Here is a 26,346-nt window from a genome sequence, read left to right as displayed (position 1 = left end):
ATTTTGAAACTTTTGAGAAATGTGGACCTGCATTAGACACAATGTTGCTACACATTCACATTCAGATGTTTCTGATGTTGCAGCTGACCTCTTAGCCTAGCCTAACCCCACCCTATTATGCAGTGGAAGTTTTTTTTAAATTTTTGATTCTTTTATAATGTTAGTAATGGCATAAATTCTGGCAGATGTTTATATTTTACATAAGTCTGGGCTTTAGTAAAACAGTATATCTTGTTTTAATTTTACACAGCAATTGTTCTTGTAGCCTGCCTGTTATGTTTAAGAGAAAATATTTTTCTTGCAATTCAGAGACCTGATTTTTAACAAGAAAAAGGTAAAGAAAGATTGTTAAAAGCTTAAGTATATTTTAATGCTTTTTAAGTTATCTGTGGAAATTTTACTGCTGTAATAAAGTTTTTTAAGGTGTACCACTCTTCAACCTTAATTATTTCTGCTGAAAGTTTTCTTGAAAAAGTTATGGCGAAATAGTGGTTTGTGTAAGAATGGTTAGTGTACATAGCTGTAAGTTATGCTAAGTAAAGTTTTTTACAACTGTATGTGAGTGACCTGGTGGCATTACATAGGTGGCCAGTACATCACATATCACTCCCTTGACTGGCACCAGCCAATTCTGGAGCAGGCCAGCCCACTTGTGGAGCTGACCCTCCAGTACCTGTCATCGAGGACTTGAGATGCAGCAGAAACAAAGGCATGCCAACCGGGCCGGTTTTGTGCACTCATTAGGTCTCCCATTGGACAGCTTGTCCATTCAAATTTGCCAGCCAATTCTTTTTCTCTTTATCTTGATATTTTCCTCCTTCCACATATCCCTGGAGGACCATCTTTTGTAAGTTGCTGCATCTAGCAGAATCAAGCCAAGTTTTTGGTGTTTGGTTTTTGTGGACCCACTAGGGTGGTGACTGCATTGTGTATGAATTCATTTCATGTTCCTTGTAAGAGATTCACAGCAGTCTCCTTAAGCACTTGGTTTCAAAGGCCTGGAACTGTCTCTCCATCTCAGTGAGCAAAGTAGCACATCACAACCAGCATGAAATTCACTCAGAGGCACAACCTGGACTCAATGTTTGCGATGATTTGTGTTCACACCCAGATAAATTGGGGGCGGGATATTACCCCACAGATGCAATTCTTCACTGATGTAGGACAAGTTCAGTGTTGCCCAAAACACACATGATTGCAGGCCCTGTCAGCTATCATGTCTACAAGGACAGGTACCAATGAATGACTGATGACTAAGCATTGGGAATTTGAGGGTGTGTTAGAGAGGAGGGGTAGGATATTCTGTAGGTAATTATTTAAATGTAACCCAAGTCCAACATGAAATGAAGCTGGCAAGTTAATACAATATAAAGCAGTTATTTAAAAACATTTACAAAGGAGATGTGTATATTTAGATTGTACTCTTTTTAAGGCACAAAAACAGACAGATGATAATAACTAAGAGCAAACAAATGCTCACACATTCACATTCATGCTGTCACAGCTTTGGATGGCTTTGCAAAAGGGGAGAAAAGAAGACAAATGTGGCAAGTGATGTTTATTATTATTATAATAATTATTATTACTTTTTTTGTAACATGGCTGAAACAGCATCACCAGGATGGAAGAAAACTTGAGATTTGCACCCTCCTTTAAGATGAAACAAATGAAGGACACAGAATGTGGTATACATAGAAACAAAACAAGATAAAACACCTGAACATGGAGGGGGAAAAAAACTAAACACCACTTTTACTGAGTAGATCACAAAATCTGCAATACACAGCATTTGGATTTAACTGTTCTATAGGATGGACTTTGGCATCATTAGCTTGAAAATGAGAGGAGAATGGGTTAGAATGTGCTTGTATTTGTGATTTTTTTTTTAGTCTGTTGAAGTTATTAAAAAAAAAATGCAGCAAATCTGTTTTAACACCAATAGGCCTTACCACATATCTTTCAGTTCAGATCTGAAAATTAACAAAGTGTTGAAGGCAAAAGTAAAGACATGTCCTAGTCCTAAGCAGAAGCATGTTTGACCATTTTAGTAACAGTACAAGCAGTCAAAGCCATAACCTTTTACAAGCATTCAACTATACAGATAAAAAACAAATCACAATGGGTCAGGGCTGGCAAAACAAAACAGAAAAAAACAAACATGAGGAAAGAAGGCAAACTTGGCAACTGGCACAATTTGTTGGTGCTACATGGAAAAAAAAATGCAAGAGGAGTTTGATAATTCATATTGTTAGCAGCATGTCAGCGACACAGGAGGCAAGAAATTACCCTGAATGGATGTGCAGTTGTAGTAGAAAACATCCAGAAACTAGTGTTCCGAGCAAATTGTACCATCAAAGACATAATTTTCACTTGCAATCTCAAAAGTCTTTCCTATACACCACCTTCAATACCATCTAGAAAAACACAAAACAACAAAATCTCAAGGACCTGAAACACCTTTCTGTTGGTCTAAAAATGGATTCTAAGGTTAAAAAAATCCTGTGCACATGAAGGCAGATTGTGTTTGAACAAATCTTTGCCTCATATGTCTTATTGTTCCTTCAGAAGTTTGAACTGGAATCAAATTCATTTTTGATTATAAAGCTGAGGATGAGGCCTTAATCTGCAGGTTTTGTTTAATCATCTTTCTATGAATCCTGATTTCCTTCTGTGTGGAAAACATGAAATTATAAATGATAATAAACAAATATAAACCATTACTTGATTTTTTTTTAAGCTGCAATATACTTTACTGTTGCCAGCTCTGTTACTTTAACAAATATGCTATCTAACAGTTTTAACATAAGGTTTTCTTAAGTCTCTGCAAAAAGAGTTATAAATAACTAAACCTTTGAAAGTCTTAAGTCTTCAATCTGAAATGTCTTGCTTACATGTTTAAAATTTAATAACAAAAAAAAAAGTAGCAATGCTACAGTAGATATGTACAAAAGAGAACAATCTAGATATTGTTTCAATGTTATTCATTAGATGCTCAAAGGCACAATAACTAAACAGGAAAGACTCCACTCATGTACCTCTACCCACATGTACAGGTATGCATTTATACCTGCATGCACCAACATTCACTTTCCCATCGCAAAGAAAATAGCTTTGGTTCCATGTCACAGAACTAAATTCATTGCCGATTTAATTCCAAAGATTAATTTTTTTTTTAAATCACTGAAGGGCGAAAACTTGACTGAAGAAAAATGTGAATGACAGATGGATTTTTACAACTGCATCAGTTTGTACTAGCAAAGAGTCATGCACGTCACATGAAAGTGTGAAAGTCTTAAAAATAATGCACACTGACAAATCTTGCATCATTAATGGCAGCTCAGAATTGTGTCTCTGTTATAAACAGGACTTTCTTCAGTTTACATACAACTGTCATAAAGATGAACCAAAGTACAGAAAGTGAGGGAGAAAACTGCTTTCTTGCCAATATGTTGACAGAGTAATGATCAATGATAATGATAAATGTAATTAAGCCACAAATCTATGTCAAAGTTTGACTGCCATTTTTGAAAAATGAATGACATCTCAACTTTTGCTAAGCAGTTCAGGTAAGTCGTTTTCACACTCACATTTTGCTTTTAATATTCATGCAGAGTAGAATCATCCTTTCATCTCGCGATATAATAATGTCTTTGCCATTTGATATTTTCAAGTCATTTATAAGGCTCAGGAAAGATGTTATCAACATCAAACCAGGCTCCAAGCAACTTTAGCTGAGAATCAGCCTAACAAAATAAATGCTTTTTTTAAATGCCCAGTCTAAGATTTCAAAAATTAGTAATCTCAAAATATTACACGCTCAAACCTCTTATACAATTATCTGTCCCATTCAAATGTAATCACCAAACTTAAGGCACACTTGCAACCGGCATTTGGGTTCAGACTGTGATTACAGTACATAACAAAGAATGACACAAGTAAACGATGCAAAGTATGAACTCATGAACAAAGCTTACATGACAAAAAACAAAAAGGTTTTAAACATCAGCGGCAGTGATGCAGATGATAAATCCTGGATTACAACTTCAACATACTGAGCGTGAAGTGAAGTTCAGCTGGCCAAGTCCCCAGCACACTTTCAACAGTTGGCACAATCCTGGTAGTCAGTGAAGTCAGATACACCATACCTTCTGCAGTCTTATTGCCCTATTAGCAACTGTCGCAGCACTTCCTAGCATGAAAATGTTTGAGGCATAACTGTTAAAGTCATCTTTTGGATTTTATTTGTGTGTGGTTTTTTTTTTACAGCTTTTGAATTGAATTCATAATATTTACAGGACATCATATTGCGAGTACTTGTCTTGCATACGGAATAGGAAGAAGTGATAACTGAGATCAGGACATTCAAAATTTGAAAAGGAAAATAAAAAAATAACAGGAACACTCTGCATTTAAACACCAGATTCACATTTCTTTCACATGCACTAACATATTTCTTTTTGAATTGTAGATGAAATAAATAATTTTGTGATACTTAAGTAGGTTATAGTGACAACCTTGAACCCCCAAAAGATATTTTCATATTTAGTGTGACCCACTCTTGAGCTCATTAAGCCACTCATTTGCAGCATTATTACTATGACCATCATAGTACATTTAGGGGTCATGATTAAATGTCCAACCGTTCAAGAGCTAAATGTGAGATCTCAAAAATATCAATAACAAAAACTTTAAAAAGTTATCCTTCATGTAGTTGTCTTCTTTAGCCATTAGCAATTATTCAACCTGAACTTATGCATGTTTCTGACAGATGAAAGACTGACATTACTGTCAGGACTGGAAGAGAATATGCATGCCTGTATGCTCACGTGAGATAAAACTCTGCTGAATGCACACATATGCAGACAATTAATGGAACGAAGCACTATTTGCAACAATTATCTGCTTTTTTCCATTCCTCACTTTCTAACCTCAAGCTCTCCTGGCTGTAGTTTCTGTCATTCTGACAGTACTATCTTTAAAAACAAACAAACTGTAACTGTTTGGTCATCAACTTCATGATGTGTGAAGGCAATCTGAGGGCATATTCTGTTTCAGAGGTAACAAAGTCACAGAGGCTCACAATCACTTAGTCAGTGATTTCATGAAGCTATCCAGATTATATTCTGACTCATATTGCTTCTCATCCCAGAGTTCTTCCAGACTATCCAGTATGGCCCGCATGCTCTCGCGGCCAGTCTGTGGTGAAGACTGTGAGGTAGGGAGTTGCATGCCCATGGTAGTGCCCTTGCTCTGACAGTCCAGTGTGAACAGATCCAGCAGCTGCTCTGTGCTCATTGTCTGCAGACTGGCGTTGTCCTGGCCGATGACTGTTGTTGCTACTGTCATCTTGAACTTTTGAAGTCTGTCAGCAAAAGAGACCAATTTTAATTTTACCAGTTAAGATGGATAAGTTTTGGAAGTTATAGGCTGAACTTTCACCATCCTGCAGGAAAAAATAGACTCAATGTGGCAGAGGGAGGTGAGGGTACTTGTGCCACAGTGAAGCAATTAGCAAAGAATGACCCCCAGTGCAGCCGGCACCATACATTTAAAGTTTAGCCTTTAAGAAGAAATTACACCAAACAGCAATAGAAAGGAAACAGAGAAGGCAACTTAACAGCAATGTACTAAAAAGGCTCTACATCTTCTCTTACCCCATGATTTTGTCTTCCAGCGTTCCTCTAGTGATCAGGCGGTAAACATTTACTACTTTCTTTTGCCCTATGCGGTGAGCACGGTCCATGGCCTACAAGTACAGAAATGAAATTGAAAACAGCTTTAGTGACAACAGAAAACCAGAGATTCCAGTATCTGATAAATTCGTTGTAAATCAGATGATGTAAAGATTTAGTCTGTGGATGCTGCATGCTCTCACACAAGCATACTTGTAACCCACACTCTCTTTCTCTATTTTCACTTCTAGTACACATATTTTAATCACAATAATAATTCTTCCTGCTTACTTGGAGGTCCTTCATAGGATTCCAGTCATGCTCCACAAAGATGACTGTATCTGCACCTGTCAAGTTTAGTCCTAGACCTCCCACATGCGTTGTCAGCAGCAACATGTCAATGGATGGGTCATTGTTGAACCTAAAATGAGAGGAAGTTTACGTCTTTTGTTTCTTATTGTTGTCATTCAACAGAAATGGAGATGGAGATCATTGTTACCGTGATCAATGATTACCAATACACCAAAACCTCCCCATTCAGACTTGACAAAATCAGGTCATAACTGACAGAGGTCTTAGTAGGGAAATCAACCATTCTGCTTTCGTTCCACAAATCATGACTTCAAACACCTTTAAATGTTAAAAATAAAGATTTTAAAATCATATCATAGTGCTTTTCTATGTTGTTTTTGTTTTCACTCAGTCATGTTTACTTATTCTGCTATTGTTGTGCTTCACTGAAGATGCATAGGAGAACTAACTTTCCGGATAAAAGCAATCGATCAATGGTCATAGAAGGATTAATATGACTCTGGCAGGTGGTAGATATGGTTCTGGGTCAAAACAACTGGCGATCATACACAGAGCAAGTACTCATTGCACGAGGAAACTAATAGACTGACAAGAGGAACAGGAAGAGAAACACTCACCTGTGAACAATGTCATAGCGACTGCCAGCAGGAACACTGCCATCCAAACGCAGGTATGTTACAGTTGGCATATGAATCCTGTTTCACAAAAAGCAGTCATCATTAAAGCTCTTCTACACTGCAATGCTATGTCTTTGCTCATTTAGGAAGTCTATCATGTCATGTCAAAGGAGTTGACATGTGGGTATTGCAGCATTCGTTTCTATTCAGTGAACTGTGCTGTGCTCTGAGAGTCACAAAAATTTAAATGAAAGTCTCTGCTGTTCTCATCTAAAGGGTTCAAAATTTTTTTTCTAAGCTGAAGTGGAAAACTCCAGGGAAAAAATGGAATTTTCCTTGTAAATTATCTATCTTTGATATCTGATGACCCAACTATTAAGAGCTTGGAGGCTACAACTGCTCTTTAACCAAATGAATTATTGCCCTTGGTCTGCTGATAATGAGCACAGAGCAGCAGTTGGATCTGTTCACACTAGACACTCGGAACAAGGGCACTACCATGGGCACACATGTCCCTTCTCTGACAGTCTTCACCACAGAGTGCCTGCCAGATCATACATGCCATCCTGGATAGTCTGTGTGTGTGTTGCATCTGTTTGAACACAAGTGGAGAGTTCTGAAAAAGCAGGTTTCATCATGGAGTACTTACTTGAGCAAGTCTTTTTCAACGATATCCAGCATGCCTTTCAGCTGGCAGAAAAGCAGCACACGATGCTGACCCACCACTGGAACATCAGCATCACAGGAGTTGTCAGTCCCTGAACTGCTGGAGCTGCCAGGACCAGGTCCTCCTCCTGTATTGTTTGCTGCACCAATGCCACAGTCAAGAAGTAGCTGCCTGTTCAAACATATGCACATACACACACAGATGAGGCATGAAAACTATAAGATTAAAAATAAGTCAGGGCTTCTGCTAAGGCTAAATTCTTTGGGGTCCCAGGGACCCCTTCTTCAGATTTCTAAGGGGTCCCAGGCTAACTCTAAGGGGTCCCTTTAAAAGTGAAAAAAAATCAACAAATCAACTACTTTGTTCAACTGCCTTTCAGGCACACAAAGCACTGTAATGTCTAGTCAGAAACGGCGAGATTTCTGTGCCATGATGTCTGTGCAAGCATCTGTGATGAGCTTATGCTCATTGTACTTGGGGTGCTCACTTTCTTTCCATTTCTAAGGCAATGAATTTAACCACGCTGTCAACGACATCTTTGAAATAAGTTAAATAAGCTGCACCTGGTGGTGGATGGGAGAGGATGTATGAAAGTATGAATGCCTCAGATGCCATCATTCAAGAGGAAGTTCTCGACCGTAACCTGGCAATTAATAAGTTAGTGAGAACTAGAGTTGTAAGAAACATCAACGAGGTGGCACGTTGCTAAAAGTATCAAAGTTGGGATAAAAAAAAAACTGGTGCAAGGTAGAAAAGCGAACCTTGGCATGACGTGACGCCCTCAGCTCAGTGACATTCAGTGGATTCTGAATGTTACGTAAATCATGAGATGAACGGGGATCGAAGTTACTCTCGCCTTGCAGCAGACGACAACAATAGGTTGGTCTCCGACGTCAGACACTACACTTATCCAATTTTGTATCTGTTCTTCGCCCAAATTTGAAGGGTTCCCCTGGGACCCCATTGACGAAAATTGAAGGGGTCCTCCGAATTTTTAATGCGTACTGTACGCAATTTTTTGCGTAAGCAGAAGCCCTGATAAGTGCAGACACTTTTTTAAAAATCATCCTGAATTATCACTCCCTCCAACACTCATTAGAGCATTAAACTAAATAAATAACATACAAAAAAAATAAAGGAAAATAGGACTTCATACTAACCTTAATGAGGAGAGCTTAGGTGCATGCTGCAGATCGTGCAGGGTAGAGTGCTGCTGCGTCAGCCTCTCCATCACCTGTGGATACTTGGGGTGTAACGATGTCAGCACGAGAGCTGGATGGTTGCACACCTTCCTCAAGTACAGCAATGCCTTCAACAAGAACCATTCCTTTGGTATACTATTGTACACAATGCATCTTACATGGGGTATGCTATAAATACAATTATTGACACATCAAACTAAAACAAATGCTCCTCTTTGACTTAAATAGAGCAAGATGTACAATCACTACATCTACCAAAGGTATACAAACAGATAACATCTATTTTCTTTTCTGACAATGTGAACACTTTTCAGAATTAGTAGTATATGACTCAATGAGCAGCAGTCGTGCTTTTGATTGTGTACAAACATCAAAACTTTTACAACCTGATTCAATTCTTCTATGTGCGCAACAACAAGGGTGAAATGCAATGGAACAAGTCAGTAACATGCTTTGCTTAAATTTCATGCTTTAATATTAATGAAGAACAAATGAATCTTAAACTGAAGGTTTGTGATTGTGAGAGTGCTTGCTCATGTAGGTGTCTATACATGGATTGATGTGCATAGTCCGCCTGCTTGATTTGATAAGATACCAAGCAAAGATAAAAGGAATGTTCTGTAGGGTGAAGTAAACCTGGAAAATATGTGTTGTCCCCTGAGAAGTCGCTTTTTTCTCTTTCTGCTCATCTGATATGGATGTGACTACATCATCCACACTGCGCTTAGCCCTTGATTTGGCAAAGTCCTCGTACAGCTCCACCTGCAATCATATGTTTACTTCTTAATCTAAATGCACAGTACTACCTGACAATTGCATTTCACTTCTTAATTAATCTCAATGCAGAGCACAAAATTCTGTCCTCATCTCTCATTTCATTTCAGCTTTGCATCGGTGTGCTTCTCTTAATTTAACATTTATGTCACAAAGTTTAACACAATTACCACAAATATATCATGCCTCACATTCAAGACTTATAATTGCAAGTCATACACTGGTTTCAGCAGTAATACAGTCTCGGGTTTGAGGGGATCAGGTCTCTGCAGTTTTGTTTTTCTGCTTTGTTTAAATTTTAGTGTCATTGTATTGACCTATAATTTTTTTTATGCATCCTCAGCATTGTGCTGGACTGTTTACTTGTATATGGCCTTTTGTTCTTTTTCGTACTGTTCTTTAGGAAATCTACCCATTTAAACTTTTATCAGCTGGTCTGCTTTAACTAGTGCCATAACATTTTCTATGTTTGTACAAATTTGCTCAAGTCCTCACTGCCAAACACTCATATATTTTAGTATTTTAATTCAATTTTTCTTTGCTAGGTAATCATGCAGATACCAGAAATGTCCTGACATTTTTATCTATGTTCTTGATGATTAATTTATTCTACTTTTAACAAATGACTACAATCTGTAGATCTAAAAGGGAGTGTGGTCCATCAACATCTTGGTTTAAGAACAGGATGTTATCTTAAAAACAGCAACCCTAGCCTTGCATTAACTTATTTCATGTGCCATTCTTGGTAAAGTGTTGTGAGCTTGCCCATAAGGTTAACTTTATTATCTTTTAAATGCTTTCCACCATGTTAGATTTTTAGTAATGGTGAGATAAGCAGATGTGCATATCTAGGATAATGGAAACACCATATCTAGGATAATATATAGGATAATTAGAATGAGGATAGCTAGGATCTGTCTACACACACTTTAGCTCAGCAAAAACAAGTACTGTATATGATACAGATTAAAATGAGATAACCAAAGTAACCCTGCATTCCTCAAGGACTGTAATTACAGAAGTAATGTGAAATACGATGATCATCAGGTGTTCATTAATTTAACACTTTGCACAGTACACATGGTTGCTCTTCATTACCTGCAAAGGACTGAGATCACAGTAGTAATCTTGGATGATCTTTGGAGGCAGGTCATTTAAGACATCCTCCTTCAAACGTCGGAGGATAAATGGCAGCACCTGTCGGTGAAGCTTTTCCATGGCAAGGGCACCTGTTATGACCACAAAATCTATCTTAAGTCTGCACAAGTATGCAGAGTATTTTTGTCTATTGCAAATAAGAATCCTACAAGCAGTCACACTTACATGCCACTTCAGTCCTTGTAAATTTTCTAAAACTAGTGCAAGTGTCTTAACTTGCACACATTAACTGTTAACACTGCTTATACTGGAGGAAAACATATCACTGCATGCTTTGGATAAGCTTATAAAATCAGACCTCACAGTGCCCTAATGTTGTAAGGTGACCATCTTAACATTATCATGAAGTTTCCTACATTTTCAGTAGTACGAGTAGCAAGTATATGCTATATGCTGCAGATAATGGAGTTGTTTTTCCTGAGTTAAGGTAATTCAGTATTACCTGCTTCCTGTTCTTTTGAAGTGCTCTTGGCATCTCTTGACAAAAGAATGGGTTTCCCAAAACGAGCCTGGAACTGCCGCTCAGTGCCCAGAAAACCAGGCATCAAGAAGTCAAACAGTGACCACAGGTCAAGCACATTGTTCTGGATAGGTGTCCCAGACAAGATAAGCCGATGCTGACTTATCAACTGTTTAGCTGCCTTTGACAACTGTGATGGAAATAAATAAATTGCTGCTTTCAAAACATCTACTTAATACAAGTCATTTGCACTTTGACTGTGTTGGTGCTGCTGCAATAATTTCATGATGTTTGTTTACATTAGATGATGAGATTAATTATATCATCTGATGACTTTGACATCAGTACTGATAACCTTTCTGTTCAAATGCAGATTCATGCCCTACAATAAAGCTAGTTCCTTCCCAAATTGGAAAAAAGCTTTCTTTTCAATGCTTTCATTAATTTTTCTGCTCCACTAGCCTATCTTTAGCTTTCAATAACATTCTGCTTCATTTCTATTTTATATCTAAAATTAAATTCTAGGAAATGGCCTAAACTGCTGAAATCAGCACTAAAAGCTAACAAACTAACAACCAGTCAGGATTGGCACTAACTATAAAGATAACCCAATGGCATGCCCACCTTAGTTTTGCCATTGCGTATTATGTGACCCTCATCTAAGATGCAGTAGTTCCATCTCAGAGAACTGAAATAAAACCATCAAAGGCATCTATAAAAATTCGACATCATGGGCTAATCGTTTATCTCTCAGCCTATGTTTCCACCACCCATTACCAATGGTGCACTAAGCAAGATTGCAAAAGAGTTTGCAAACCTAGAAATTTTAAGGTCTCAGACAATCTCACTAGATTCAGATATCTTCCAACTGCATTTCCGACTTCAAATGAAAATAAATTAATGACAACTAAATTAACTGTTTTAGTCTATTTACCTTGATTTCCAAGAAGATATTGACTCAACCTTCCCTCAGTCTGAATAAATTAAAATGGCAACTATTTTAAGAATCGGCTGCTGACATCAGGAAGCTAATTGTTTTGTTCTTCCACACAGTGAGAGTAGCCAAAAAACAAAGTTGTGATCAGGTTTTGAATATTAAAAAGACAGAAAATGTATGTTGCAAATATCCCCAAGCTTCTATCCCAGTACATCCAAAACATACCTGAAGAAATCAATGTCGTTGCGGACAACATCATAAGATGCTATAATCAAATTGTGACTCTTGACCTTTCTTTGCAACCTGTAAATCAGTATTGACAAACTGCCTCAGCCATCTTCTATCCAAGTCAGACATCTACATGCAGTGTTTCTAGACATCAAATGCAAGTTCTCAGATATCCCCTAATCCTTAGTTAAAATTCCTGGGGACTTTCAGACTCCAAGATAAAATAATTATTGAGGGCTTTACTGGTAAGTAACTGGAAAAACATATCAATGCTAATGTTATTTTTGATCTGGGTCCCTGGTGTCAAGAAACCGTTTTAAGTGTTAGTGCCATTTTTTTTATGTGAAACTGTGTCACTGAAATGTTATAACACTGACAAAATATAAGCATTCATACGGTACTCTTAGACTCCCAGCACCAAACCGTTTACATTTTTAAACCATCCCCTCACCCAGAAAATTCTGTACAGTTATGGAACCCTCATGTGTATTAGTCACATCTACTATGCATCTGCAGACAAATACCTCTTCTCAAGTATGAAAGCAATAAAAAAAATCAAGTATATAAGGTGAAATATTTAATTATAGATAAACAGAAACTTACTTGACTCTCTCTGCTGGAGGGCCTGCATACATGAGTGGATTGAGGTAGTCTGTGTCTATAAACTTCTTCACTTCGTATACCCAGTGGCCAACTAATGTTGGTGGGCAGATCACTATTGATGGCAAAGGGGCACAGTCGGGGTTCTTAGTGCTCTGATAAAGTATAGAAATCAACTTGAAAACATGCACAGATTGGTTATTTGATGATGTTATAGCCAAGTACAGGAAGGAAATGATCCAGTGACCAGACATTCCATTACACTTCAGCCATCCAAAGAGTTCATACAGGCATGACCAAACAAAATTCCAGACTTTCTTTCATATGTTTTAGAACTTCTTTCACTTTGACATCTACTGGCAACATAAAAATGATACATTACTGATGCATGTGTGTGTGTGTAAAACTGATAATGGTTAACACAAAATCTACAAAATAAAATGGTTTGCAAACAGTAATCTCTGATTTTTACTTGTCTGTCAAAATGACCCACTCTGTTAGATGACAAAAAAAAAAAAAGAACTTTATGAACCCATGTTCTGTGGTGAAATAAGTGGCAAGATTCACTAGTTTGATTTCAACCTTTTTCAGGCTTCACATTATTGACAGACCCAGTTTCATTACTTTCCCTTGACATTTCTGACAAATCTCTCTCTTACTCCATCTCTTTGATTAAAGCTGCAAGAATAATATTTTTCTGTAATCTTGCACTTGACGTTCATGGCTGTACCAAAGAAATGGGGTTGGAGCAAAACAAAACAAAATATTCAGCCAATCAAAGAAGCAAAAATGAAATCTGTCTGCACACCCTTGATCTAACTCTGGTCTTCCTTTTTCTACTCTCCCTTTACCTTTTTTTTTTTAAAAGTTCTATTGATGCTTAAAACTGAAGATGTCCCATATATATGCATATACAGATACACAGGGTTAGTCAAAATTATGTTAACACTAGCATAACATATTCTATTCCCTGCGAAATGTGCCCAGGTATTATTAAATGGTACCATTGCTTACTGGTTTTTATATGCTGAGCATGATACAAACAGGCTGAGATCATCCTTTAAATCATCTTGTACAAATGATGAATGTTTTGTGAATAAATGGATCCTACCATTTAAGTGTTATCATAATTTTGACTAACCCTATATATCTATAAATATGTATAAGATCAATTTATGATCCGCTCAGTAGAAAGAATATTTAAAGAAATCTACACACTGATTATCACTGTCTATTACATAGAAATGCTCTATACTACCTGATATGCTTGCTGCCTATTATAGTGATCTGAAGCCAAGAGGCAGAGAGACTGCAGAGTCTTTCCGAGGCCCATGTCATCACATAAGATGCCGTGCAGCTTGTATTTGTTCAAAAATCCCAGCCAGTTCACACCATCCTGAAGGAATTTGCCAGTGACGTAATGAATTGAAATTAGAAATTACTGGATAAAACCCTCAACAAGTATAATATAGCCATATCTCTCAGCCAGAGAAGCACCCAGTAGATGATTATCAAGTTTTGATCTACTCACTAAACATATTACTTTTTCCAAAATTTGGTTAAATCAGGGCTTTCACTAACAAAATAATGGTTGACAGTTCAGTAAACAAGTGACAAGTAAAACAGCAAATAACTCATCTAGAAAGCACAAATAATATCAGACTTTGAAAGTAAAGGTTCTTAAACAACCAGACAATAATGAAGATGGACAAAGAAGGAGCTAGGCAAAAGAAAATATTGATCTCCCCTTGATATGACTATGTGCCATCAGGGGACAAATTCCTGTACCTGAGCAGTAATGACAATAGCAGTGACACTCACATGACTGTATCTACTGGTACGGATAAGAGGTGAGGAAGAAGAAAGAAAAAAAAACTGGGCAAAACATAAGAGGTCTTATTGTTTCTGTGATGAAAGCAGCAAATAAGAGGTGAACACCTGTTGGTATTTACGCAAAGTGGCCTTGACTGGGACTGTGATGTGGTAGGGCTCCAGCTTTGACGAGTCCAACAGCTGCTCCAGGAAATGGCGCTCTCTTTCCCGCCTTTCGGCTAATGATGGTTTTAGTTCTGGAGGATCTGGGATTCCTGCCTATAACACAAGTTCAGAGAAACTAATCAGAATAACTGTGTCCTATGTCTCTACCTTTCTAAACCCCCAGCAGTTGATCATTTAAGTCAAAGTAACAGAGAAAGAAAGTTACCAAAGTTTATATTTCAACAATACTTTTATGTCTAAGGGCATAATACATAAGATTATCTGAGCAATAATCTTGTAAACTGTAAAGAGCACTGAGAAAAATGTAGTGAAACCCACCTACTAGGCAGCTACAGTGAAGGATACACATGGATAACATACTGTAAAATATGTAAATATGAACAAAGAAGTTTTCATCTTTACATTCTGTGCATATTTGATTTTGTAACTGAACTTTCAAATTTCAGAAAAGACAGCCAATTTTATTCTTGCTAAATAGCCTTTAAGGAACAGTAACTGACCCATCCTTTGATTGTGCCATCCTTCTAAATGTGTTTAGATAACTTAAGTTTTACTTTTAATTTGGAACGAAACTCAAAGCAGGCAAGAAACTGAAGCAAGTACCTCCAAGGGCATGAGGCGAATTAGAGTTGCAAAACAATGTGTGGCCATCAAACGGGTTGAGCTGTCCTGATCTGCCATGCGACCAAGCACTGGTACCATCATAAGCACAATATAGGGAACAACACGAAGTCCCAGTTGTTCCAGGATATCTACACCAGGTCAAGGTCTAGTAGCCTTATTGCTTCAGCATCAAAATCCTCAGCTATAAATATGAGCAAAATATTACAATTGAGACTAGTGTACCCCTGACTACATATGATACTACTACTCCAAATCATAATTATGATAACAAATCATAAGTTAATAATGATAGTTTATTTATTGTTTATGTTTATTTATTTATCCCACCATCAAAGGTTAGCTCAAAGTGCTTTATGAAAAATAGAAACATGGACAGAATAATAATAGTAATAATAACACACACACACACACACACAGATACATGCAACAGAGCATGTAAACAGTCTATAGAGTGCCATATGGCAGGGTGAAAGATATGTAGTCTGCTTGCTCAGTCCAGTTGAAGAACTGTAAGCAAAGCTGCAAATGCTCCTATCCACACCCCAGTTCCAGTTACGGAAAAGTTGGTTTATACAGCACCCTATACCTGCCTGTCAAACAAGCTCAAGGTGCTTCACAGTAGGTGAGCTTGTATTCTTAACTGAAAGATCAACATAAAAGATTGAAAGAAATCTGTTGTGAGAGTTTTTGATCAAAAAGGATACTGGATAAGGCCTCACATGCACCCTGACGCATTCTGTTGTTCTGTGTGGCGCCCAGGGCAGGTAGAACGTTTTCAATGACATATGTCAGCACCTGCGATGGCTGCTGCACGCTCAGCACCGCTATTACTCGTGCTGCCATGTGGCGTATGGCAGTACTGATGTGATGTAGGTAGTTGCACAGAACAGTGAGGTGATCCATCACCTGCATGCCAGAACCATTTCCTCAGATGATATTTAATTACAGGAAACTGACATTGATTGACCATTTGTTTCTGTTCTTGTTTGCATGTACAAAATGACCCAATAAGTCGACTCAATAAGTCGAACTCAAAGGGACCTGAAAAAAATTCGACTTACGGAGTTTTCGAGTTAGGGAAATGGCATAATAGGCGCAGGTATTTGGCCGGGAACTAACAATTAATTTGATATAGGGAGGTTTTCGACTTAGGGAAGGTCGACTTATCAGGGTCCGACTGTACATCTACTCACAAAACCATGCACAAAAAAACACCAAAAAAACAAGAACACCAACAAAAACAAAAAAAAAAACTAAAGCATTGGTAAACTGCTAGTCTGATGGTTAACTTTTCCAATCCAATGAGAGACAAACTCACATTTAATGACTATTGAAGATCAGAGCACAATATTAAATCTATCAAAAACTGGACCAAAACTGACCTGCCCTAAAAGCTTAGGGTTCAGGGTTGGAATGACAACTTCCAAGAGTTGCAAGGAATTCACAATTTCTTGATGTGCTTCTGTAATGGGTTCTGCTGTGTCATCTGCCAAAAAAGTCAAATTCCTGTTCTCTGCAACGGTTTTTCTCACTGTCCAGATCCAGTGCTAAAAGCTTGCAGGTTTTCCCCCTGCCCCTAACTCAACTCTCTCAATAGTAACACAGTGGCAAAGGAAATCATGTGAACTAGTAAGCATAATTCTCTTTCCTTTACTTTTTTATTTTCATTTATTATTTTGTGATGGTTATTACTGGGGCAGATATTAGGACCTAACACTCTACTCACTCTTGTAAATTTTGATTATGAAAAACAAATATATACTGGTGTTACAGAAATAGTCTATGTATATATGGAGATAACAATTATGCACACAAAGACAAAGACCTACCAGGAGTATGTGAATTAGAATTTTCAAGTGACTGCATGCAAATGTTCCACAGTTCCGGTACTTGCTCCGGTACTGTTGCACCAAAGTGTTCACAGATGGTGGTCAGGGCCACCTCTGACCCTAACCTCTGTATTGTGAGCTGCTTCTGGACCTGCTGATAAAAGATTGTATAACAGACACAGATATAACAGGCAGCAAAGTTTTAAGAATATTGTTAGACATCATTGTGCATCCCAATTCTCAACAAGAGATACAAGCTGCAGGCTGAAAAAAACTGCACACAATTGATCAGAAATCTTAGCAGAACAAACATCAGCATGCACTTTAATAATCACTTCACTGAAGCCTCCTAAACAATAAAAGCTCATGCTGATATTTATCCCAACATAATCTTGAAACAGCCAGCATGTTCGATGAGTCATGGTGAAAACCTACATCTTGTATAAATTTGTCAAAGCCTGGAGAAATGTCTTGGTTTCAGTCAATGGACAAGAGAATGAATAATCTTCTCCAAGTACCATTCCACATCAGCTGAAAATGACTCCTCTATGGACATTACTATCTCACCTCTTGATCTTCCTGGGTTTGTGTGATGTCTGCAATGACAGCAACGCCATCAGGCACTGAATTACCATTCTTCTTCTCCCCATCAGCTTTGATACTATTGCTTCGTCTGTACCCACCCCTTCCTCTTTGTTCTGGCATCTGTGCCAACAGATCAAAATTCTTCAGAGTTTTTGTTGTTCTTATCTTGTTCAATGCTAACCAGTTATTTGTGTTCTCATCTGAATTTCATGAAGGCCTATACCATGAACTATTAAATGCACAAAGATTTCTTTTTCTGTTAGGATGGGAAAAAAATACATTCAAAAATAAAAACATTTAAAGGTTATAAATAAGACAGAAACCAAAACAAATGATTCATGAATAAAATCTTACATTTTCTGTGTATTTCATTATCTATGTTGTTTTCTTTATAAACGTTCATTCATGTTCCCTTTGTTATACACAAATTTAAGACAAATCAAGATGACTCGCATGAAGGAAAATTATACCTTTTGTAAATTTGTTAACGTAAGGATTCCATTCCTTGAATCACAAACAACTTCCAGTGGTGAAAATTCTGGAGAAAGAAGGTAAAAAAGAATAAAATATGTCAAATATTTCTTAAATGTCAATGTTTATGCATCAGATCCGTTAAACTCTCTATTTTGAAACATTTTTCAAATATTCAGAATTCTGGTGTCTTGCCAAAAAGTAGACACTTACCTAATGGTCGATGCTGCATTGGTGTCATGACATTTGGTGTTACAGTAGGATCAGCACAGAGAAACCCACAAAGATTCTTGATGATCTTGCCATTGGGACTTGGGTTGCGAGACAAACAGTTTTGCATTAAGTGAGCCAGGCAGAGTGCAGCCTGGCTTCTCACTTCTTCATTTTCTTCGCACCTGATTGCCTCCATAATGGGTCGAATGACAGGGTTGAGTTTGTCTGGCAATTCATCCAACTTTACAACTGCCATAGCAAGACTACACAGCACTCTGCAACAGATGTGACACCATATAATGCCTTCAACTTAATCTCACTAACGATCTAAAAGCCTATAAAACTTCCATGTTTTGGTCTCATTTGCAATGGCTAATGCTTTCTCTTATAATTCCATTAGAAAGCTTGCGCTATTATCAACTAGCATGCTTCTTTAGCTCCTTCTACATGTACTTAAGTAAAAGGTGCTACATAAATTTTTTTAACTGACATTTTGCTCATATTTTGCTGTCCCGTATTTCTCTGATCTACAAGATGTCATCTAGTGGATAAAAGAACCACTACAGAAATTGCTGTAACACAATATTCTTTTCCATCACCAAGTTTAATTGTACTCGTGGATCCCTTTGACAGCCTCCACGGGAATAGTTTACCTGACACTGAGAGCCTGGTGGTCGTTGTAGGTACTGGACACAATTGCATGAAGCTGGCGACGACGTTCCTGAAAGCTTGGCTGCACACGAGGCTTTAAGCTGACCTTGACCTGATCGTACAAGGATGTCACCAGATGCATGGCCTGCTCAAGGCCAATGATCAAGCTGAAAAGCACGTGTTTGAAAGTTTCTTCCTAGTTGAATTATTAAAAATTTGCATACAGCCTACTGTTGGCTAGTGGCCTCTTCTTTACCTACAACCACTACTGAACAAACAGGCTGGATTGTGAGATAAGTCTTGACTGAACAAAAGTTCAGAGTTTAAAGAGATCTCACTGAGGGACAAACAGCATCCAGAGGCTTTGACAATTATCAGTTATTTAGTGTGATCAACGTTAAGCATTAACAGCTGGCAACGTCCTTTGCAATCTAATCTATCTCATTCTAGCAGTCTTTCAGAATAGATAAATTATTAGCTGACTAGCTAACTAAAGAATCAATAAACTACTAGCTGACTAGATAATTAAAGAATAACATTACACACTCTTCCTTTAGCACCCCACCCCAAAATAGACTACTAAGAAAATATTTCTTAAATCATTACTTTGGTGGGTACATGGACTCCAGATTTATTCCCTCCTGCTTGAGACAGGCCAGGAAGTCCCGTACATCTGTCTGCATGCGAGTGAACGCCAGGGCTATCTCATCGTAGTAAATGTTTTCATTCAGGCACTCCAACACTCGTGCCTTCAGCTCTGCTGGGCAATGGCATGGCTGAAAGGCAGCATTTTCAAGACACAACAGTAACTATATAAATATTTATACTATTTATGATATTCCCCTATACTGTAAGTGCCTGGTAGGATGAATAATAACAATAATTAATAATTAAACTGTCAGGTATTGCAGCACAGGTTAACTCATTAAGGACCTAACTACAAAAAGAAGTGCAATATGACAGGCTTTATGGGCTCTACCAGGCTATAGAAGCTGTATCAACATATCCTAAATAACTCTAGACTTTGGGTTTCAATGGACTCACCGACAGCTGTTGTGCCCAGTGAATAAGCATTTGTGCAATTGCAAGACGTTGCAGTGCAGACTTTGTGTTGAGATGGAAGATGCACAGCTTTCCAAGAGAAACTGCTGGAGGTTCCATTGTTGGGGGAAGGCCTGTCAGAGGTTGTGTGATGCAACTGGCCAGCTTACCAAGAAGTCTGTTTACAAAAACTAGTTCATCTTAGCAACTTCATTATAGGGACACTAAAAATACTTTCCTGATCCTTGCAGAAACTGTATATGCCCCAAAGAAAATTACTTTCATTTTCAGCAAAGACCACCGTGAAAATTTGAAACATTTTTAACCAGAAGTTCACAGGTGACTTTTTCATTTGGAATAAAACTGAACCAGATGCTTCTCTTTTTTTATCCTTTTCTAGCCACAGGAAGATGGTATTTTGAATTAAAACCCTTTGGTTTTTGTCTCCCACTGCTATTCCTTATAAATATAGAATTAAAATTGGACTGTGCTTTAAACATCATCACCAAGTCAAGTGCTACTGATATATTTATGCTGAACTCGACTTCACACCTCAACAAGATGCTGTCACTCACCTAGCACCAACTATTCGAGCTCTTGTAATGCTGTCCCCTTTGTCAGACAACTCTGAGCTACCATCATCACCACCACCAATGTAGTCCTTCTGGTCAGCAGAAGAACCTGCCTGACGCTGAGCTTCAGGGACTGGACGTTGCTTCACCAAAACAGTTTCCTGTTCAAAAACATTTATTTTCATTTTCTGTTAAATGGGAAAAAAGATTCTATATTCAAGAGGACAAACTAGCAGGAAGCCAAGGACAGATTACTGTTCATCACCCATTTTTTAATGTCAAAACGAAAGGAGTAGTGTCCCTGAGTTTCAGATAGCACTGTCACTAAAGTCTAAATTAAGTAACAAAAACAGATGTAACCTTCATGTTAACTCTCTGGGTATCTCACATTGACACTGACTTTGATAACATGTTCTCAAGAAATTAGCTCAGAATCTTTCTTGACATTGAACTAAAACCCCCAAACCCCACCCCCTCCCCCAAAAAAAAAAATTAGACATATCCAATGGATTCTGGATGTTTTTCTACACAAGGTTATGCAAACAAAACTACCGTTAACCATATGTTTGGTGATAAAATTTAGTGAAGGAGAAAAAGCCCAAATATTGTGAAAGTATCCATCTACAGAGTTAAAAGTATCTTTTGTAAAATTGAGTTCAAAATTACATATAACAAAACATCTAGATGATCTTGATATTCATCAATTTTGATATCAGTTTGTGGATCTTCATCTGCCATTTTATGTTGGTTAAGAGTGACTTTTCACTTTGGAAATGTATCCAGCATGTAGGGCAGGTTCTCTATGCTTCACATCAACCATTTGTTTAGGTAAAGAATTTCTCTCGCTTCATGATACTTACTTTTACCCTGTGCTTAGCTTCCAACAAGTAGGTAGGTTCATAGGGCATCTTTGCAGGTTGCATGAGTAAGCACAGCCACACACCGAGCCAAGGAGTTGCTGTAGCTACCAGATACTCAGGGATCACAGCTTGCAGCAATGCATCCCACACTTGCTCCACCAGCTGCAGTAGTTCTGGCTGTGGTTCTAAAAGACTCCGCTGGTAGACATGCCGCAGAGTATCCTGCAGTATAGGGGCTATCCACTCACTCTTTCCCTTAAAGAGAGAACCACAATGAAGCTTAAATTCACATTTTAAAAAAAAAACTGTCCTATAAAGTAAGCTTTAAAATAGAAATTTCTGCCTCATAATTTTTAAGAAAGACACATTTAAAGCTTTCTTCTGTGCCACTTGAACTAACAGCTTAAAACAAGCATAATGTAGCACATCCAGCAAGAGTACCACTCTATTTACAAAAAGTTTTAACTGCATCTGCAGACTAAATGAGCATATATATATATAAACTAATCCTAGTATCATGGATATGAAAAAGTTTATGGGCCACTGACTGCGTTTAAAGCGTTTAAAAGTAAGACCATGATAAGCTGTACCCATTTGTGTAGGCTTTGAAGAAATTATTTTAGGGAAGAAGTAATGAGTAGATAAACCTAAAAAAGGTAAAAAAGAAATATTTAGTGGGATGACAACAGTTTTAAGGTAATTGATTTTGATAGATCCAGTTCATGGATAAGTTAGTATGATAAACTTAAAACATTGTCTCATTATTCCTGATCACTAACATATTAAATAAGGGGAAAAAATATAAATATGTAGCCTAACATGCCTGGGAAGGGTTTTGCGTAAGCAGCGTCAGCATAGTCTGTAGCGTAGCTCGACGGACAGTTGAAATATTGTGTCGAAGAAAAGGCCACAGCCGAGGAACTAGCCCTGTTAGGGATTGGGTCAGGCTGTAACATAAAGTAAAATAATTCTATGTTCAAAAACATGGGGGAAGAAACTGCATCTGATCCACATAGGCATATGCAAATTGTTTCATAAGCATACAATTTCCTTTGAAGGCAATTCTCACAACTTATACAAAACTTTACACAGTTTTTATTTTGAATACAATAAACAGCAAAACTAAAATATTTTTATCAGGTACTTGAGGTTAACAGCCTGCAGCAACATTCTCACACTTTCACCTAAAGATAATTCTAATAACCCATCTACTCGGCATGATTTGTTTTTGGCTATGATAAAAAGCATATTTTTTTAAACTATATAACTTTTAATTTTTTATTTTGAAATAAATGAAAAAAAGTTTTATCTGCTATGTTCGTTAAACAGAATGGATGGATTTACAATGGGAAGGCAGATGGATATAAACCAACTTTTCTCACCAGATAAGAGATTGTGAAGCTGGCTGAGATAGCAGTCTGGCCAGCAGCATCATGATGCTGTTTGTGGATGCTGTCAGGTCATCAAGGTCTAGAAGTGTTTCCCACAGACTGGCCACTACCACTGGAACCTGTGGTCAAACACATTCACATTAAACCAAACAAGATATGAGTGAATGGAACCAGTTACCCAACCACCACTAAAAAGATAACAGACATGCAATGAGGGCAGCTACTTTCCTGAAAAAAAAAACATATCATGGCTGGAATGTTGTTGATAGGGACAGCTTGAAATAGTTGAACATTTTTTAAATTGCTCCATACCAAACTAAAGAAAACAAATATCAAAAGTGAATGTACTGCAATTCTTGAATGAAAGTAAATGATAACACATCAAAAGGAGATGTTTATAAACTGTTTCTTTTCTTAACTTTTATTTGCTAATCATTTAGATCATTTAACTTAAATGCTTGTGTGCTTTGCTTGACATTGAACTATTGGATCTGTTTCCAGTTTTCTGAGCACAACCCACCAAGCTTGCTCCATATGGGGAAATAAGCTTTTAAAAATTCATTTCTTTTATTTATTATAATTTCAGATCATTAAGCCCTAGGTCAAATGCATGTTAGAATACTTCTAATGCATGGAAGCACTGTAGAGACAAGTGCAGCTGCTATGAATCTATGATCAATCCATAGAAGTCACTAACCATATCTGGCATAATACAGGCCAGCTGCTGAGACACTGGAATGAGAGATGCAGCGGCCACTGCACGAACATCGTCATCAGGATCCTGAAGCCCATAGAAAATGGCTTGCAAGACCATTGGCAGCAACTGGCGAGTCAAGTCCTGGTTGAAAGACAAAACTGAACATTAGGGTCAAAGTATAATGGAAGTAGAATGGTTACTATAATAAGACTCAACCACACAAATATTGACTCTCTCTTACCTGTATGTGCAGTCTTAAGTGTATAGAAAATCTAAATAAGTAAAGAAAACATAGAAAGACCTGGCAAATTAAGCAATTAATACAGTAAAACAGTCTTTTTCTAAGGATTACATAATTTTAGAAAAAAAGGAAAACACTGCATTGATTGATATACTCGAACGTTAATGGAAAAATAAAGTACAAGACAGTGTATCTGTCACTGATGTTGGTGTTGTAAAGGCCAGATCTTAGTACCAACCTGTCTAGCAGCAAGTACGTATTTCAGGCTGAGAAGCCCCCCATGACGCACTTCCCACTGCTGCTGTCCCAGAAGCTGAAGCACAACTCCTACCATTCCTTCAACTCCTTCTTCTGTCAGATGGCGAGCAATAACCCCTAAAGTCTGAGCACACGTCTCTCGCACGGGTGCCACAACCTATTGAACAGATTTTAAAAATGAACAAAACGATAAGAGGTACCCATGTGTTTCATGCTGGAGTGTATATGTGCGCAGCTGAGCTAGAACATATAGATATGTGGTGTCTTCTGCAATGCTGGCTTCAAAGTTACAAAAATACACATATACATAACCATGTGTTTCTTTCATTCTTAAAGTCTTCCATCTGCACATGAAGGATCAGCTGTTATTAACCAGTATTTAATTTTCTTACCTCATCTGCAACAAAATCTCCAAAACGATCCAAGGCAAGAACACACAAAAGGCGGAGGGAAGCATCTACCAACCAGGTTTGGTTCACAGATGTCATCTATAAACAACAGGAGAAAGACACTTAAATTGAGATAGTCATCAAAACTGTGATGTATTCTTCAAAACTCTAACCATAATATATTCAAAGATATTTTTCCGTTTTGTTTCAGTATACATGCTACATTTATTGCATCAGTTGTTATAATATTTCAGATTTTCCACTTTAAAATTTTGTCAAACTAGGAAAAAAAGAAATCATGCATGCACCTGATCAGCTGGTGTGCTGCTCGACTTGCCAGCACCTCTGGCATGACTCTTCAGTATCTCTCTAAGCCCAGTAGCAGCCCCATGCCGTATCTCCCATGCACTGTGGAAGAGGTCATTCATCAAAGCTTCACACAACCATGCGAATGGCCATTCCTCTATCTGCAACGGATCGCGAAAAAAAAAATTTATCAGGAAAATGCCTGCAAGTTCAACACCAACTATGATCTTTTACAATATATATTTGATACGACCAAAACCCAACTAATGTTACAAATCTGGATCACTGCTCAACAATAAAGGCTAATCAATGACCAATAAAGATGTCATGGCTAAAAACATCACTTTCATTTATTGCAAATTTGTGTATTCAGTTTTGCTTTCTAGCATACTTAATTTAGGCAAAAAAATTATTTATTTAAGTCAGAAACACAGCATGTGATAAAGAAAAACAAACAATGCAGGTTAATGGCTTCTGCATTCAGCTGCATCTACAACATGATCATATTTTGTGTGTTCCCAGCACTAAAAATCAGAGCTTACCTCATCTGGGTTAACAGTGTTGTCACCAATGTCTACAACCAGCTTGCTCTCTCCTTCATCATGTTCCAGTTTGACACGCTTAGCTGGAATCTCAACTATTGATTCACTGGTCAGAAAAATTATTTTAAAAATATGTATTTCTTATTGACAAACTCATTCTTAGTTTCCCTCCATAGCAGACCTTATTAATAAAAACATACTGTTAAAAATTATGGGCAATGAAAAAGAAATATCTTCAAATTTTGCACTTATAGATTTTATTTAGTGGTACAATAAAAGTTCCATGGGTTAGAAGTCTTACCGCTTGTTATTTTCAGTGGACTTCAAGCGTGCAGTAGTTCGAGCCAGCCTAGGAGTAGTTTTTCGTTCACCAGTCAACCCACTGGTCACTGCAACTAGCTGCTGCCTGACCAATTCTGATATAGGCTGGATCAATCAAATGACAACTGTGATTTAATAATGCTGTGAAATAATTCAAAATTACTATGGTTTCAAAACCATGAAACATAAATAAATCATGAAAATGTGAGTAATGTACATAAACATGCATGCATGCACTATTATAAACATTAAAAATTTATTTTGGAAATTTATCAACGATACAAATGTCAGAAATAATGTTAAGAAAAGAGATAATGTTCAAATTATTTATCAGAAATTTAATTAAATCTTAATTCCTGCTAGGCTTACCTGTGACAAGGAAGGCCCCAACACTGGACTCTGTTGATAACCAGTCTCCATACACAGATCCTCATCATTGAACAGTGCAGTTGTGTCCATACCCAGGCTGCCTGCAATATCCAGTCCCAGACGTTTGTTGAGCAGCATTCTTTGCTGATGTAGGTGCTCCTTGTCTGCTGCATTTAGAGGCAATAAACTGTTGAATTAGCATTTCCAGATATATTTTATCTATAAATAAGACAGTTAAATTAACATCTCTAGTCATTCAAGTATATTTTATCTAGAGGGGACACAGAAACTTTCTTCTGCTCATTTAAAAATGTTCAAAGATCTTATACTATTTATCTTTCATTCAAACAAATAAACAATC

The 26,346-nt window shown here is 37.5% G+C and overlaps 1 protein-coding gene across 3 annotated transcripts in view; it reads right to left on the bottom strand.

Moving 5' to 3' along the window:
- Window positions 1–1,888: 1,888 nt before the first annotated feature.
- Window positions 1,889–26,346, bottom strand: part of LOC112566238 (TATA-binding protein-associated factor 172-like) — a 31,153-nt gene continuing 6,695 nt past the window's right edge. Inside the window, exons 5-39 of one of the 3 annotated variants that reach the window (XM_025242289.1) lie at window positions 25,986–26,152; window positions 25,597–25,721; window positions 25,296–25,401; window positions 24,756–24,914; window positions 24,451–24,546; window positions 24,039–24,215; window positions 23,560–23,700; window positions 22,854–22,981; window positions 22,295–22,418; window positions 21,472–21,726; window positions 20,615–20,772; window positions 20,043–20,217; window positions 19,605–19,774; window positions 19,001–19,165; window positions 18,348–18,622; window positions 18,134–18,201; window positions 17,646–17,783; window positions 17,079–17,232; window positions 16,632–16,735; window positions 15,954–16,155; window positions 15,229–15,377; window positions 14,566–14,718; window positions 13,886–14,023; window positions 12,631–12,782; window positions 12,025–12,102; window positions 11,487–11,550; window positions 10,845–11,052; window positions 10,343–10,473; window positions 9,107–9,232; window positions 8,429–8,577; window positions 7,251–7,439; window positions 6,602–6,679; window positions 5,964–6,093; window positions 5,655–5,746; window positions 1,889–5,362 (exon numbers count right to left, since the gene is read on the bottom strand). In XM_025242289.1, the coding sequence (XP_025098074.1) occupies window positions 5,083–5,362; window positions 5,655–5,746; window positions 5,964–6,093; window positions 6,602–6,679; window positions 7,251–7,439; window positions 8,429–8,577; window positions 9,107–9,232; window positions 10,343–10,473; window positions 10,845–11,052; window positions 11,487–11,550; window positions 12,025–12,102; window positions 12,631–12,782; window positions 13,886–14,023; window positions 14,566–14,718; window positions 15,229–15,377; window positions 15,954–16,155; window positions 16,632–16,735; window positions 17,079–17,232; window positions 17,646–17,783; window positions 18,134–18,201; window positions 18,348–18,622; window positions 19,001–19,165; window positions 19,605–19,774; window positions 20,043–20,217; window positions 20,615–20,772; window positions 21,472–21,726; window positions 22,295–22,418; window positions 22,854–22,981; window positions 23,560–23,700; window positions 24,039–24,215; window positions 24,451–24,546; window positions 24,756–24,914; window positions 25,296–25,401; window positions 25,597–25,721; window positions 25,986–26,152 (5,204 nt within the window). In that variant the 3' untranslated portion in view covers window positions 1,889–5,082. The remainder of the gene's footprint in view (window positions 5,363–5,654; window positions 5,747–5,963; window positions 6,094–6,601; window positions 6,680–7,250; window positions 7,440–8,428; window positions 8,578–9,106; window positions 9,233–10,342; window positions 10,474–10,844; window positions 11,053–11,486; window positions 11,551–12,024; window positions 12,103–12,630; window positions 12,783–13,885; window positions 14,024–14,565; window positions 14,719–15,228; window positions 15,378–15,953; window positions 16,156–16,631; window positions 16,736–17,078; window positions 17,233–17,645; window positions 17,784–18,133; window positions 18,202–18,347; window positions 18,623–19,000; window positions 19,166–19,604; window positions 19,775–20,042; window positions 20,218–20,614; window positions 20,773–21,471; window positions 21,727–22,294; window positions 22,419–22,853; window positions 22,982–23,559; window positions 23,701–24,038; window positions 24,216–24,450; window positions 24,547–24,755; window positions 24,915–25,295; window positions 25,402–25,596; window positions 25,722–25,985; window positions 26,153–26,346) is intronic. The other 2 variants (XM_025242306.1, XM_025242297.1) reach the window with 2 other exon arrangements.

This window comes from Pomacea canaliculata, linkage group LG1 (genome assembly GCF_003073045.1).
Source record: "Pomacea canaliculata isolate SZHN2017 linkage group LG1, ASM307304v1, whole genome shotgun sequence".
Classification (NCBI taxonomy): Eukaryota; Metazoa; Mollusca; class Gastropoda; order Architaenioglossa; family Ampullariidae; genus Pomacea; species Pomacea canaliculata.
This window is presented reverse-complemented; position numbering and strand designations above follow the sequence as displayed.